The sequence below is a fragment of the Erpetoichthys calabaricus genome, chromosome 14 (genome assembly GCF_900747795.2).
Source record: "Erpetoichthys calabaricus chromosome 14, fErpCal1.3, whole genome shotgun sequence".
In the NCBI taxonomy this organism is placed as follows: Eukaryota; Metazoa; Chordata; class Cladistia; order Polypteriformes; family Polypteridae; genus Erpetoichthys; species Erpetoichthys calabaricus.
The window spans coordinates 107,406,118-107,421,014 of NC_041407.2; the positions used below are offsets into that span (position 1 = coordinate 107,406,118).

At 43.3% G+C, this 14,897-nt stretch overlaps 1 protein-coding gene across 1 annotated transcript in view; it reads left to right on the plus strand.

The window, feature by feature from the left end:
* The first annotated feature begins 228 nt into the window (after positions 1–228).
* Positions 229–14,897, plus strand: part of cdc27 (cell division cycle 27) — an 80,956-nt gene continuing 66,287 nt past the window's right edge. Inside the window, exons 1-2 of the mRNA XM_028818726.2 lie at positions 229–432; positions 13,691–13,766. Coding sequence (XP_028674559.1) covers positions 406–432; positions 13,691–13,766 — 103 coding nt within the window. The 5' untranslated portion in view covers positions 229–405. The remainder of the gene's footprint in view (positions 433–13,690; positions 13,767–14,897) is intronic.

A 14,897-nucleotide genomic window follows, 5' to 3' on the forward strand; every position in this document is an offset into this window, starting at 1 on the left:
ATGGCCGTAACCTCCGCTCTAATATTCTCTATAATCCAATTGAAGATCGCCGGGACCTCCGCGTCTGTCCGACCTCGATGTTCGCCTTCATTTTCTGTTCTTTTTATTATAAGAGCCGAGTGGAATAACTAAATAGAAGTCGTCCAATCAGAGACTCGCGATTCGCGCGGCCGCGATCCCCGGCTCGTGCATTTCCGCTGCCGCTCGACACTTTCCGGTCGGAGTCTTCGGCAAGTTCCGCCACGGCTCGGTTTCGTCGGTAACGGTCGCTGTGTGTTTGAAATTCTCGGAAGCTGCTCGGGCCTGAAACTGAAGTAAAGCGGAGGGGAGAGTCACGGCAAAGGGCTACGAGTGTGCGAGAGCGGGAGTGCGAGCGAGCGAGAGGGAAGGCGCTTGATTCTCGGGATGACTGTGCTGCAGGAACCCGTCCAGGTAACAGAAGCGAAGCGCGGCGTTTGGATTTAAACTTGAAAGTGCGAGGCCTCCCGCTCCCCCGCCAGTGTGCGTTTGGCGGCCGTGAGCTGCTGCCACTTGAGGCCGGGGACGGAGAGCGCTCCGCAGAGGCCTACTACTGCGGACCGGGAAGGCGGCACAGTGTTCCATTCTCACATCGTTATCGGGCGCTTTGCAGGAATTTTCAAGACCGCGCGAGGCCGACAACGAATAAGCCTCATTGTGCCCCTGTGGAGCTCCTGAACGCGACGCAGGGAGCCGTGGAAGTGTTGGGGGGAAGCGCAGGCGAGCGGCTGTCAGGTGAATGGAGAAGGCGAGCGGAGGCTCAAATGGAGCTGCGGGGTGAGCGGCGAGCACTTTCTGCCCCAAGTTTGCTTTTCCTTTTTACTTTTTCACGGCGGTTTTGGTGAACTCTTAAATGACGTGCGTCGGTGGGTTACTGAAGGGCAAAACTGGCACCAGTGGGTGCCACAAGAGCAGCGGGCACCATAAACTGAATGACCGGGTAGTCTCTAAAGTGGAAAATTGTGAACGTTTATGGGGTCTGTAGAATCGCCTTGATAAATAAACATCAGGCCTTCTTGAGTTCAGCCCACCGTCGTGATCTTGTATAGCGCCTTGCTTCTTAAACGGATTTAAAATTAAAATAATAAGCAGTTGAAGTTGTCTGCCCGCCTGCCAAGGGGCATCTGGACAATCCTGCTGGTGTGCCACTCAAGTCACTCGTATTCAAATTGTCAGACTTTGTATGCCAGTCTGAGAGCAACTGGACACACTGACCAAGGCAGAGCCGTTCGGAGTGGAGCCCTGAGCCAAGGCCGCTGCTTCGAGTCGAGTCGAGTGCCTTTATTGTCCATACACCATATTGCAGTGTACGGTGGTATGAAGTAACGTGCATAAGCACCGGACAGGTTAAGAACAGAACTAGAATTAGATCATGGATAAAAAAATATGTAATATGTTGAAATAGGTAGTAATAAATACATTGTAACAAGTAATGCTAAAAAGAACAATCGCCACAAATGTGCAGCTTAATAATGAACCGCAAGGGACAGTTCAGAGTTCAAGATGTTGCAGAACTGGTGCAGATGCTCCAGAACCTTCTGGCAGATTATTATCAATCTTTAATATTGTTTTTTTTTTGTATCAGTAAGGTGCTGGTGGAGTATGTGAATTTCCCCTTGGGATTAATAAAGTATCTATCTATGAAAGTAGGACAAGGAGAGCATGGGATTTGTCCCTCACAGTCCTGTAGGCTTTCCAGAAGCAACACTTAATAAGTATGGCGTTAATGGAGGACAGGGAGGTCCCCGTGATCTTTTTTTGTTGTGTACAGTCAGTGACTCTGCAGTTCCCAAAGCAGACGGTGATGCAGCTGGTCAGAACGTTCTCGATGGCGCCCCTGTAGAATGTGGGGAGGTAGTCTTGCCTTCCTTGGGCCCCCCTTAATGGAAGTGGAGATGCTGCAGTGCATTCTTGCATATCGAGGTCAGCTTCACACCCAGGAGTTTGATGATCTCGACCAGAGAGAGCCCTCGGTGTACCTTGGTTCCTGGACGGCAAAGTAGACCGTCATCTGTTTCATATTCTTCGTATTAAGAGACAGATTGTTGCATTTGCAGCAGTCTGCCAGTCATCGTATCTCCATTTTGTAAGCTGACTCATCCCAGATGCTAATGAGACCCGCCATCATTGTGTCATCCGCAAAATTAAAGATGGCGTTAGAGCTTTATGAACTGAAGTGGGCAGAGTACTCTGAAGGGGCACTGGCACTCATTTAGGTGGTGTTTCTGATATCTGTCTGTCAGGAAGTCCAGGATCCAGTTGCAGCCTAGCAGACCCAACTTTCCCTTTGAACCTCTGAGGGATGATGTTGTTAAATGCTAAACTGGAGTCTATGAACAGGTGGGACATTGGCCAGATGAAGAATAGATGATATGGCATCCTCGTTTCAAACATTTGGGTGATGGGCCATGCCGTTTGGAAAGTCCAGCGTTCAGGTGGCCCACGACTCGTGTCTGGAAGTTCTTCATGATGTCCAGTGTTGAGTCCTATAGGGTGATAGCCATCGAGAGAAGAGACAGTGGACTTCTTTAACACGGTTACGATGGTGGCGTTTTTGAACCACTTGGAAATGACCGCCTGTCTTTAAATGTAACTTTTTTTATAAATTTGGGTGGCTTGCAGTCGTGACATCATGGTGGAAGTTCACGTTTTATCTTTCTGTATTGTTTCTAGCCCACGTTATTTTGATTAAATTTGTCTTTGTGCCTTATGGTGTAATTCCTATTTCTAATACCACCATCACTAATTTAGCAAGGATACCATTTGCGGCATAACAGCACTGTAGGTTTTTGGGGTCCTTATTGTCCCATATAAATGTAGCGCCTTCAGTAAGTATTCGGGCATAAGAAATCTGACAGATGATTGCAGACCTTCCAGTCCATTTATCACTTGTTTGTTTGGCTAATAGCTGAGCTGTCCCCATAGCTCTGCCACATCCTTCTTAAAGGGGGTTCTGCTTCACCTCCATGTGCCAGTAGTTTGTTCCACAACTGTTTGCGCAATGAAGTGCTTTCTGGCTTCCATGTTCCGCGTAATTACCGTCGGTGTCCTCGAGTGCGTCATCCACCGTTCAGTTGAGAGAATTCTGCAGGAACTGCTTTGAGCATTTTGAAGACCTGGATGAGGTCCCCATGCCGTCTCCTTTACTCGAGACCCAACAGGCTCAGTTCTCTGCGTCTGTCACGGTACGACGTGCACTTGAGTCCCGTGATGCTCCTGGCTGCTCACCTTTGCACATCTTCAAGTGCTGCTCTGTTTTTCTTGTAGTGTGGTGACCAGAAGTGACTCTACTCTGTTGGGCCCTTCAGCAAAGCCCTAAACCTGTAAGGCTTCGTCCTGGGTGTGACGTTAATCTGCATCCAGGTCCTCCGACTTACAGGGATGAACTTGGCGGTTGGTGGCAGGATTGGCACTCCAGCTACCGTATATTTAAAAAAAAAAAAAAAAAAAACCTCACACTGTTCCAGAGTCGTACTGAGGTGTCGCCCGCTGCACTCTGTCCCAATCCGGGTGTTGTCATGTGGTGGGTGTGCCATCAGCGAATGCGCCCAACCTCCTCCTCCTGTGGTGACCAGAACTTTGACAAATGAGAGGAATCCATTCAGTCCATCAGACTTGTTTAGTGAACTCAGTACATTATATAAACAGTTTTTACAGTACAGTAATCCCTCCTCCATCGTGGGGTTGCGTTCCAGAACCCCCCGTGAAAGGTGAAAATCCGTGAAGTAGAAACCATATGTTCATATGGTTATTTTTATATATTTTAAGCCCTTATAAACTCTCCCACACTATTATAAACATTTCCTGCACAATTATACAGCATAAACCCTTTGTATTCTCTTACATAATTTCAACGAATCTTACCTAATATCTATGTAAACACAGTTTATATACAGTAAAACCTAAATATTATTTTAAAGATATCGAGCGTCTCCGATATCACATATGTTACAGCCATTACGACAGACAGGCCACCAGCAATAAATACGTACAATGCGAGAAAAATTGTATACAGTAAAATGTGTGTACAGTGACACTAAACTATGTACATGTAATAAGTACTGTACGTAGATAATTAATTATGGTTACTCACCAACAATGACACGACGACTTGTCCGATAACGATGAGTTTAATTTTACTGCACAACAAAGGAGAGCGTTACAGCTCTTCTAAAGGAGCCTCTTCAGGCGACTGTGTAGCACCGCCATTGTTCTTCAATCCAAATCCCTAAAGCAGATTCCATCCAGACTACTGCCTTATCACGTCCACTTGCAACTCGTTTTGCGCCTTGGTTAAAGGACACTGCGGCCGTAGATCTTATATGCTTTTCCTCCTTTTTAAATAAAAAGAATCGTGGACTCATTGATGCCGTAATGGTGTCCTGCAGCGGTGTAGCTGTTCCCTTCCTTCAGCATATCCAAACCTTTTACCTTTTCTGCAAACATTTGCATCTTCTGTTGGCGCTTGGACACGGCCCCTGCAGCAGTAGCACGTTAATGCTGAATGAGTGAGATGAGACTTCCTGGTTAATGCAGCACTCCGTCACTGAGCCAATCAGCACACAGGAACTTAACTGCATGCTCTGATTGGGTAGCTTCTCAGTCATCCGCCAATAGCATCTCTTGTATGAAATCAACTGGGCAAACCAACTGAGGAAGCAAGTACCAGAAGTAAAAAGACGCATTGTCCGCAGAAACCCATGAAGCAGCGAAAAATCCGCGTTATATATTTAGATATGCTTACATATAAAATCCGCGATAGAGTGAAGCCGCGAAAGTCGAAGCGCGATATAGCGAGGGATTACTGTATAATCAAACATTTCGTTTGTTTCGTTTGCTTCTGCACATTGCTTAGACAATGAAAATGTCCTGTCAACATAAACCCCTCTCAGTCCTTTTCAGAGGTTGCTTCCTGCAGCTCGGTGTCTCCCATCTTGCATTTATGGTTGACGTTCCTTTTAGCCATGTGTAGCACTTTGCTCTTTTCCACAGTTCACTCCATTTTCTAAGTGTCTGTCCAGTTCTGAAACTTGCTCAGGCCTTTCTCATTCATCTTTGCTGCCTCCTCCGTGTCTGCCATTCCTCCAATTTTAGTGCCATCTGCGAGTTTCCCATGTTTACCAGCTGTCACAAACTTGGTGTCATTAAAGTAATTCAGAGAAAGAATCTTGGTTGCTCTGCTTTACGTGGCTTCATGTGCTGCTCTGTCTTTTTTGTAGCGACCTGTACATTTTTTTGAAAGTTCAAGTAAATTATGACATTTGCTTTGTTTTTGTCAACTATTCTTGTTGCCTGTTCACAGAAACTAAAACACTGGTCTGGCAAGCTCTTTTTCTCATTAACCCATACTGGCTGTTATTTAGTATGTTCTTTTCATACGGGTACTTTTCTGATTTATTTTTTACTAACCATCCCCTCTTGGCTTTTCCCGCCTATTACTGAAACAGGACAGTGAGGAGGGCCCCGCTCTCTACTCCTGACGTCACTCTTCCCAATCCCCTTGGCCCACAGCCTCTGTCTCGGATTAGCACAAATATATCACTCATGCAAGTGAACTCTGATTCTTAGCGCAATGAGAGAAGTCGCAAAATCAACCAAAACGTTCAAGCAAATTCTAGGAAAAAAAAAAGATCTAAATCCGTTAAGTCGTTCTCTCGTTCCCTAACTAAGTAGAGTTAAGGTTACGCCCAGAGGCAGACGCGTGAGTGAGGAGGGCCCTGCAGCCCGTCTCGGATTTGCGCTAATAAATCGGTACCGCACGCAAACTATGATGATCAGCGCGATGAGAAAGTCGCAAAATCAGTGGAATGTTCGAGCAAATTATAGAAACCAAAAAAAAGATCTAAATCCGTTAAGTAGTTCTCTCGTGAAAAGCGGACACACATACAAACGGGTGTAAAAAAAAACTATACAAAAATTTCGTGCTTGGACCATGAAATTTTTAAAACCGTTTCTTGGCGAACAAGGGTAACTTACATTCCAAATTTCAAGTCCCAAGTCCTCACGGTTTGGAAGATTTCATGATAAGTGAGTCAGTGATATTTGGCTTTTATATATACAGTGGAACCTCGGGTCACGAACGTCTCTGACCACGTACAAATCTGGTTACGACCAAAAAAGTTTGCCAAACTTTCGCATCTGTTCATGACCACACACTCAGGTGACGAACAAGCCAGTTTCCCTTCCGGTTCGTACGCGCCGATGATTTCCGCACGTGTTCAGTCTCTCACTGTACAGTACATTGTTCTCGGTCAGATGTGCTTCGCTCAGAGGGACTTTACCTCAAAACTGTAACCTCCTCTCTCCACCCAGCTTCCTGCTCACTTCCTTCATGCCAGAACTCGACTCGTGCAAAGTTAGTTTTCTTGGTTGTTTATGGTTAGTTTTTGTATAAAAACTTTCATTTTTTTCCCTATGCTTAAAACTCATTAAAAAAAGTGTTTACAGCGAGCGATTCATAAGGCTGTAGTGTGAACTCTTGCAATGTTACTTTTCTCTGCTAAAGGTTTTCTCAGTGTTCTTCAATGTTTTTACATTTAGTTTACTATTACGCTATGCATTCTCTGGTATAATGAACTATTTTTGTGCTTAAAAATCTTTAAAAAAAAATTTATATTTACATACAGCTCGTACGGTCTGGAACGGATTAACTGTATTTACATACAATCCTATGGGGGAAATTACTTTGAGTCACGATCAAATTGGGTTGCGATCAGAGTTTTGGAACAAATTATGGCCGTGACCCAAGGTTCCATTGTATCTAGATTATACAAGGAGATTCTAATGGGCGAGAATACCGAGTTACGATGTGTTACTCGTGTAGTAGTTAAATGATAGAAACAAAATTACCGTATATACAGTCGACACTTGATATACGACTGACCTGACATGCGAACAACTTGTTTTTTACGACCAAACTTTTTGTTTTGAATTACGACCAACATCTTGCGTTATGACCCGAATGCGGTCACGTGTATCCGCTTGTGCGATTGTAATCAAACAGCCGAGAGCCTTTGTAAGCGTCGGTCGGAGCCCAGATACATGTGTTTGTGGACGTAATTTCGGTCAGTGCAGTGATTTATATAATTTATTTCGATAATTGCTAAGGAAGGAAGTGAAGGTAAAGAAAGCGATCACAATCGAAACGAAGAAGGAAATTGTGTGGAAATATGAGAGTGGAGTTCGTGTGACTGATCTCGCTAATATGCACAGCATGTCGAAATCCACCATCTCAACAATTTTACAAAGAAAAGATTTGAATAAGGAAACTCCTTCCAAACAATAACCACCTTCCATTTCATTCTCCTCCTCCTTCCTTCCTGCAAGCCAAAGATGTCAATTTAAATGGTGAGTACAGTATGAAATTGTTGTTTCTGGTAGGCTAGGCACTTTTTATAACTTTTTGGTTAGTACATTAGAAAAAGTATTGGTGTTTTTGGTAAATTATGCACATTATACAACCCTTTTCTATTAAAAAAAGTTAAGTGTTGCTGTGGGCGGTTCGGAACACATTAAGGGCATTTACGTTATTTCTTATGGGAAAAATAGTCTTGACTTACAACCAACTTGAGTTACAACCAGCCCTCGCGAACAAATTGAGTTCATAAGTCAAGGGTCCACTGTACTTGTGTTTAAGTTCATTCGCGGAGAAGTCGGGACTTGATTTTATCGTATAGTTTCCAGTATTTTATAATGTTGGTCGTGTAAGACAAATGCAGAAAACTCATGCTATTGGTCCATGAGATTACAATATGCTAACGCCCACCTGAGAGAGTAACCACAGGGCACACGGCCTTTAATTCTTATGTATTGTGCCTACGTGACCACACGGTAATACCTGAACTAGTCCGAAGCGACGTTTGCACTGTTTTTTGTGTTTTTTGTTACTCACGCTCTTATACACCTTCATCGTAAGAGCATCCGTCATCTATGATGGAGCGTTCGATCAGAAGAAAATGTGAAGCTGGTTTTAAATTAAACGTCATTGTAGAGCGAAAGAAATCGGTAACTGCGCTGCTGTAACAAAATCTGATGTGTTTGAGAAACTGACACGAGATTGGCGGAGGCAAGAAGATGTAAAATTTATTTTTGAACGGGCGTATAAGTCAGGGTCTGATTTTTATGATCAATTTTTTTTTTTTTTGGGTTTCAAGACCCGACTTGTACGCGAGTATATACGGTAATACAGTGCATACCTCGATAGATGTGTAGTAAACAATCCAATCACATTCAGTGATGGAAATGGTCACCAACTTCTTGCAAACACAGATCGATAGGGCGCTCCATATTGACAGAGGTATCCGCAAGCGTCTTAGGGGTGATGGCAGCAATTTCCTGTTCTGCCACTCACTCGCCGACAAAAGAGCGCTTCACTCGTTCGTACATTTATCCAGGAATACTGTGATTTTTGTTTCGTTTGGATTGCTTCATTATTAACACAGTAATACATCATAACTCAGGGTCCCGCCAATTAGAATCACCCAGTAGTTTCCATAATTTTGCATGACACAGAGGTAAGACACATTGTAATCTGTAATTACCAGGATCCACTTTTTCTCCTTTGTTGGAAATTGGAGTCCCATTTGCAACTTTCCAGTCCTTGGGTACTTCTCCTTTGTCAGATATGCCAACTAAGGGTTTTGTAGATGACGTCTTTTATTTATTTCAATTCGCCTGATTAGGGCGAAACACGTGTCGTGTACTCTTTGCATTATTTGACAGTAAACTATGCAACATTCCATGATCTGCTTCTCGCAACTGAAAGAGGGCACCGTGGCGGATGTTTGCCGAATGGCAGACCAACCACAAGCGTTACCTGGTAGGTAACCACTCACACAATTCAGGTCGTTGAGACTCAGACTACGAATACAATGAATATATAGATATATAGATACAGATATTTATATAGAGGTATGTGTGTGTGTGTGTGTGTGTGTAAATATATATATATATATATATATATATATATATATTAATATTTTACCTTATCAACCAGCACTCAATATCCCCATTTTAAGAAAGCAAAAATTGGATTTTAGTAATTCTTTAAATATAAAAAACTAAAATGCCACATCGACACAAGTATTCAGACCCTTTACTTAGAATTTCGTTGAAGCTCCTTTGGCATCGATGATGTCGCAGAGTCTTTTTGGGTCAGTTGCAGCGTACTCGAGATGGTACCATACTCGCTGCGGATCGAGATCAGACTGCGTACTGCGGTACTAAGAGGCGACGATCCTCGGGTCTTAGTGCTGTTGGAGTGAAGGAGTGGAACGAGATCAATACCAAGTTTGTCTAATCCACAGCTACTCTTGGTTTTGTTTTGTAGTCCTCCTTGGTTTGCTCAGCTGTTTGTCAGTTAACGGCAGCACTCTGGCAATTATCGTCTTTCCCTCTCTCGATTAACGACGGGCCACTACACATTCCTCTTGATTTAATGGGACAGAATACGTGGAAAAAGTGAATCCTGATGTAAGCATATTTAAAAAAAAAAAAAAAAAATGATTGCAATTGTCTATCTACATTAGTTTTAAATGAGAAATGCTGTCGTTATTATAAGGCCCCGAAACCCCCTTATGCAAAGTAATGGTTAATGTTGGTAGAATCATATCTCTTTATATGTAAAGTGATAAAATGTCTGCTTGGCGTCCATGCCCAGGTGTGATGTCATCTGGATTCACCAAGACGGCTGGAATGTCCAATGAACCAAAGGTAAGATAGTAAACTGTACGGCATGTGGCCGGGTGTCACTGCACTCTCAAAGCATGTGCGACTCAATCGTGTATTTTTCTATAACATAAATGTTATGACAGCTACCTTCTGCCTTGAAAACACAGTAGTATTGTCCTGCTCCATCAAGTTAAACTGTGTGGAATTTTTAAAATAACAGGTGGGATACCCTCAATCCTGAGCCAGAATTCAAGCCCTGTTTGTTATGAATAATTCCAACATGGAATGCCGGATCCATGAGCTCCGACGCCAGTGTGCCGCCTGCAGTTTTCGGTCAGTAAATCTTCATTTTATAACATGTCGTAATGAGCGCCGTCAGCTGTCGTTTTATAAGGAACACAACAATGCGGTGTGGAGTGTGTGTGTAGGCCTTTGAGGTGGTGGCCTTCATGAAGCCTGCAGTGCATTATAAATAGGCAGGCGGGCATTGCACTGCTTCAGTACCATGTGATTGCACGTTTTTCAGGTTGGTATAAAGCAGCAAGAATGTACGTTGATCTTGGATGCACAAACCTATAGAAATTTCAAGGTTAAAAGCAAATGTGACCACAGCAGAATGCAAGGAGTGAGACGTGCGCTGGGTTAGGTGTCAGACGAATGCAATGAACAAAAGTCAAGTGATAGCTCAAGTTAGGAAGTGGCATGGCGTAAACGGACAACTTTATTTGGGATCGGCTCATTTGAGGTTAGGGATGCTCCAATCAGGTTTTTTTTTTTTTTTTTTTAGGGCAGATTCCAATCCCTGAGTTCACGTTACTAGAATTGGTCAATTTTGATTTTTCTTTGTTATCCTTTTAACAATAAGCTCCTGCATAACCAGCCATGTAGAAACATCGCATTCTATTTTAAACACAGATCAGCCAATGTAAAAGCACTGCCAGGTGACCCTAATAATATTCATGGTCTCGTCACAATGGCATCTACTAAGGCAGGGATCTCAAGCTCCAGTCCTGGGGGGCCGCAGTGGCTGCAGGTTTTCATTCAAAGGCCGGGTTTATACTTCACGCAATACACGCTCCAGCGGACGCTACTGCTACTGTACTGTTTATACTTGCACACGTACTTCACGTAAATCTGGAAGATTCCACCAGGTGGCAGTGCGAGATACCATCACGAAGAGAAAACGTTTGGCTTGGCTGTGTTGTGAATTGACTGAAACATCCATTAAATTCTGAGGACACCTTGCCACAATATCTCAAAAGGAGTCATGGCACAAACCAAACAAAACACAGAAATGAGACTACGACCCGTGAACTACACCTGGGGTAAAGCGTGCACGGCGGGTTGTACAGCCGCCCGGACGCGACCGCCCACACCACCGCATATACCTTCCATGATATGTCTTCACGCAGCGGCTTCCCACCGAGGCGCATATTGCGCTGCGGTGCTCGCCCCACAGTCAGACGCAGCGGCTTCCAGGGCGCATCGAAGCGCATGCACACTGCCGCACTGAAACAAGCCCGCCCATAGCTAACGACACAGCCACAGAAACGAGAAGGTTGTGCACCGGATGTCACGCGCACTGCAACGAGCCCGCCGCCTGTAAACTACACTTGCTCTAATCCACTGTGCCAGTAATGTAGATCACATAACGGTCATTCAGTTTGGCGCCCGCCCCAGAGTCAAACGCAGCGACTTCCCAAACCGCGGCGGCTTCCCGGAGTCAGTAGGTGGCGCCCAAATAACACAACGTAATGCACCGTGGCGCACGCCCCAGAGTCAAACGCAGCGGCTTCCCAGAGTCAGTAGGTGGCGCCCAAACAACACAACCTGTACACTACACTTGCTCTAATCCACTGTGCCAGTAATATAGATCACATAACGGTCACAGACTCAAACCCAGCGGCTTCCCAGACTCGGTGGCTGGCACACGAACACCACAACCTGTAAACTGCACTTGCTGTGCAAAACTCTGCCAGCAGTCGATGGCGGCACAGGCAACGGAATCACGTCTCCACAAAACGAGACCACTTTACTACAGATATGCCTATTTAATTAAATGACATTTCCCCAGACGCACCCACCCTCCATGATATGTCATCCATCCAGATATCGGACGGAACAGAAACTGATTGCCATTCTTGGATTTCCGATTCGCTAGCGAATCGCGGGCTTACTAGTATCTCAGAAAAGGATGGATGTTTAATGATTACATACATCATTTTCCTTTGGATCATGTAGATGGCACGGTGTGTGTGTGTCATTTACCCATGGGGGGCAGCAGGATGCACTATGGGAAGAAGGAAGGCCAGCTGAGGCAATGTGATATTCTGGTCATAAACTTTGGATCTTGGCATTCTTGTGACTATTAAATTGACTCGTCCTACCTACCTAAAGGTTGTTGTAGACCACGTTGCACCCCTTCATGCCATTGGTATTTAGTGATGGCTGTGGCCTCTTTCAGAAGGAAAATTCCTCCTGCCACATTGCAAAAACTGTTCAGAAATGTTCTCAGGAACCTGACAGTGAGTTCAGGGTGTTGAATGAGTCTTGAAATCTCCACAGATGTCAATCTCATTGAGCATCTGTGGAATGTTCAGTAAAAATAAACTTATTTAATTAACAGCAAGAATTGGTTTCTCATTGAGAACCTGGTTGGAGTTTGAAGCCCCAATTTAGCTGGTCATCTGTTGGCTCGTTTCACGTCTCATTTCGGTTTAATGAAGACACAAATCAATTCAGAGGACTGAATCCTTAAAACAGGGCTATTAAGATGAAGGGAAAAGAAATTAATTAGCAGTAAAAGCTGGTCAGAAATTAAGAAAACAGAATGAAAACCTGCAGCCACTGCGGCCCCCCCCAGGACCACCAACACTGGTAAGCCCACAGTCAGAGTCTTAAATGGCAAATCAATTAAGTGAAGTTAATTAGTAGCAACAACTAGTCACTAATTAAGAAAATGGTTAGAATGAAAACCTGCGGCCCTCCAGGCCTGGAGTTCAACATGCATGAGATAAAATATAAAAAATAATTTCTTTCACACTTGACTGTCTGATTATAGATGGGGAAAATGATACTTGTCGAAGCTTGTCAGTCATTCTGAAGTGTAGTGAGTTGAATCACTGGGCCAGAGCTTGTGTCAAAACACTGCTGTCATGTGACCTGTGACGTTTGAAGCTTCGAACGTCATCAGTGCTTTACAGTGCGCTTTATTGGTTTGACAGCTTTGCCGATAAATTTAAGAGGTAGCCTATATAAAATGCATCATTCTCATTCAACAATGTTGGGTTGTGAGGAGGGAGAGAGAGATTTGGAGAGCTTTGGTGACAGGTGGCAACTAACAGCGGAAAATGGCATTCAAAAGTTAAATGGTATAAATGGACAAGGACCTTCGTAAAATTAAATGAACACTGACTTTTCTGACCTTTTACTGGTGACTTGAGACTGAAACAGTGAGTGCTGCTTCACTTGCGCTGTTGAGAGCTCGCCTTGACCTCAGTTAACCATCAGATGTCGCTGTTCATACTGGGGCTGAGGCTTCAAAGATTTGAATCTTTTTTGGCACAAATAGAAAGAAAGCTTCACAAGGCTTCATTTTCCCATCACTGCTGTGGCTGAGACTCCCTTAAATGACTTCAATGAAGAGTTTGACCGAAAAGGGCTTAAGGATTCACACATACAGAGACAGCTGGAATACGTGGCAGTGGTTTTTACAGTTCTCACCACTGGTTGACATCTCAGTGTACATTGTATTACTGAAATAATTAATTTTTTTAATTTGTCACTGCTTAAATTGCAGTTAATTTATAAAATTAATGAGAAATAAACCCTGGGGTGTAAGATGTTCTAGTGAATGGCCAACAGCCTCCTAACTATTTTTTTGGCTCCTGCCCTGAGAAATAATGGCTATGAAGTCTTTGGAAAGAACTTGCTGTTGAACTGCAGAATTCCAACATGGCGTTCTAACGTTGGCTTCTTTGTTTTTTTTTTTTTGTCCTGCCAGGCTGCTGTGTGGCATGCACTTAACCACTATGCTTACCGGGATGCTGTTTTTCTGGCAGAGCGACTCTATGCTGAAGGTATGTTTTATTTCTTTCTTTATTGGTCATGCATCGCTGGGTGGTCTTGTCTACTTTTTCTACAGGTTGGGATTGTTTTTTAAAGAACTGAATCTTTATAATTCTTTATTTTTAATGGTTTTCCCCATGCAATGAAATATCACTGATTTACTGGACAATTTTAATGGTAAACCTGTGCCAGCCCATCATCACGATTGTGCTTTGCATAAAAATTTTAAATGACACTGAATATTTCACTGCCACTTTTATCCCGGGTGACTTGCAGCACTGTTTCCCTTAGAAATTTGAAATTGGTTTTGGGCAGCACTGGCTTGTGACCCTGCTGGTACCAATAAATGCATAAAATATAACTTGATTTCTGTGGGACATATTCAGCAATAATGTTATCGGTGCGTTCTTTATTGGAATGTATTTTGTAATGAATTTACTTCTCGTATGCATTACATTTTTCATTCCAGCAAATGCCGCATTCAGACATTAGCTGAGGTGTTGACAAAAGACGAGACAAGCTGACACTAAATAAAGGAAAATAATTGAAATAGAAAACCGTAGAGAAAATAGGAAATGAGTGATACGAGTATTCACCTTATTTGAGTCCATTAAGCATTCTAGTGAGAACTGGGACCCGAGTTTCCGACTCCATAGTCGGACCATCAGCTACCTCCCTCAATGTGACAGTTACTGGACTCCAATGAATTAGTACTTCCTTTCTCTGCCTTTTTTTATTTCTTTTTATTTTCTTGTATGTAAAGTTTCCTTTGTTAGGTTATAGTGCAATACATTTTATTAAAGGAATACTCCATTAAAAAATCATAAAACAAAAAAAATGTTACTTATCCCATATACAGTGCATCTGGAAAGTATTCCCAGCGCATCACTTTTTCCACATTTTGTTATGTTACAGCCTTATTCCAAAATGGATTAAAAATTTATTTTTTTCCTCAGAATTCTGCACAAAACACCCCATAATGACAACGTGAACAAAAGTTTACTTGAGGTTTTTGCTAATTTATTAAAAATCAAAAAGCTGAGAAATCCCATGTCCATAAGTATTCACAGCCTTTGCTCAATACTTTGTCGATGCCCCTTTGGCAGCAATTCCAGCCTCAAGTCTTGTTGAATATGATGCCA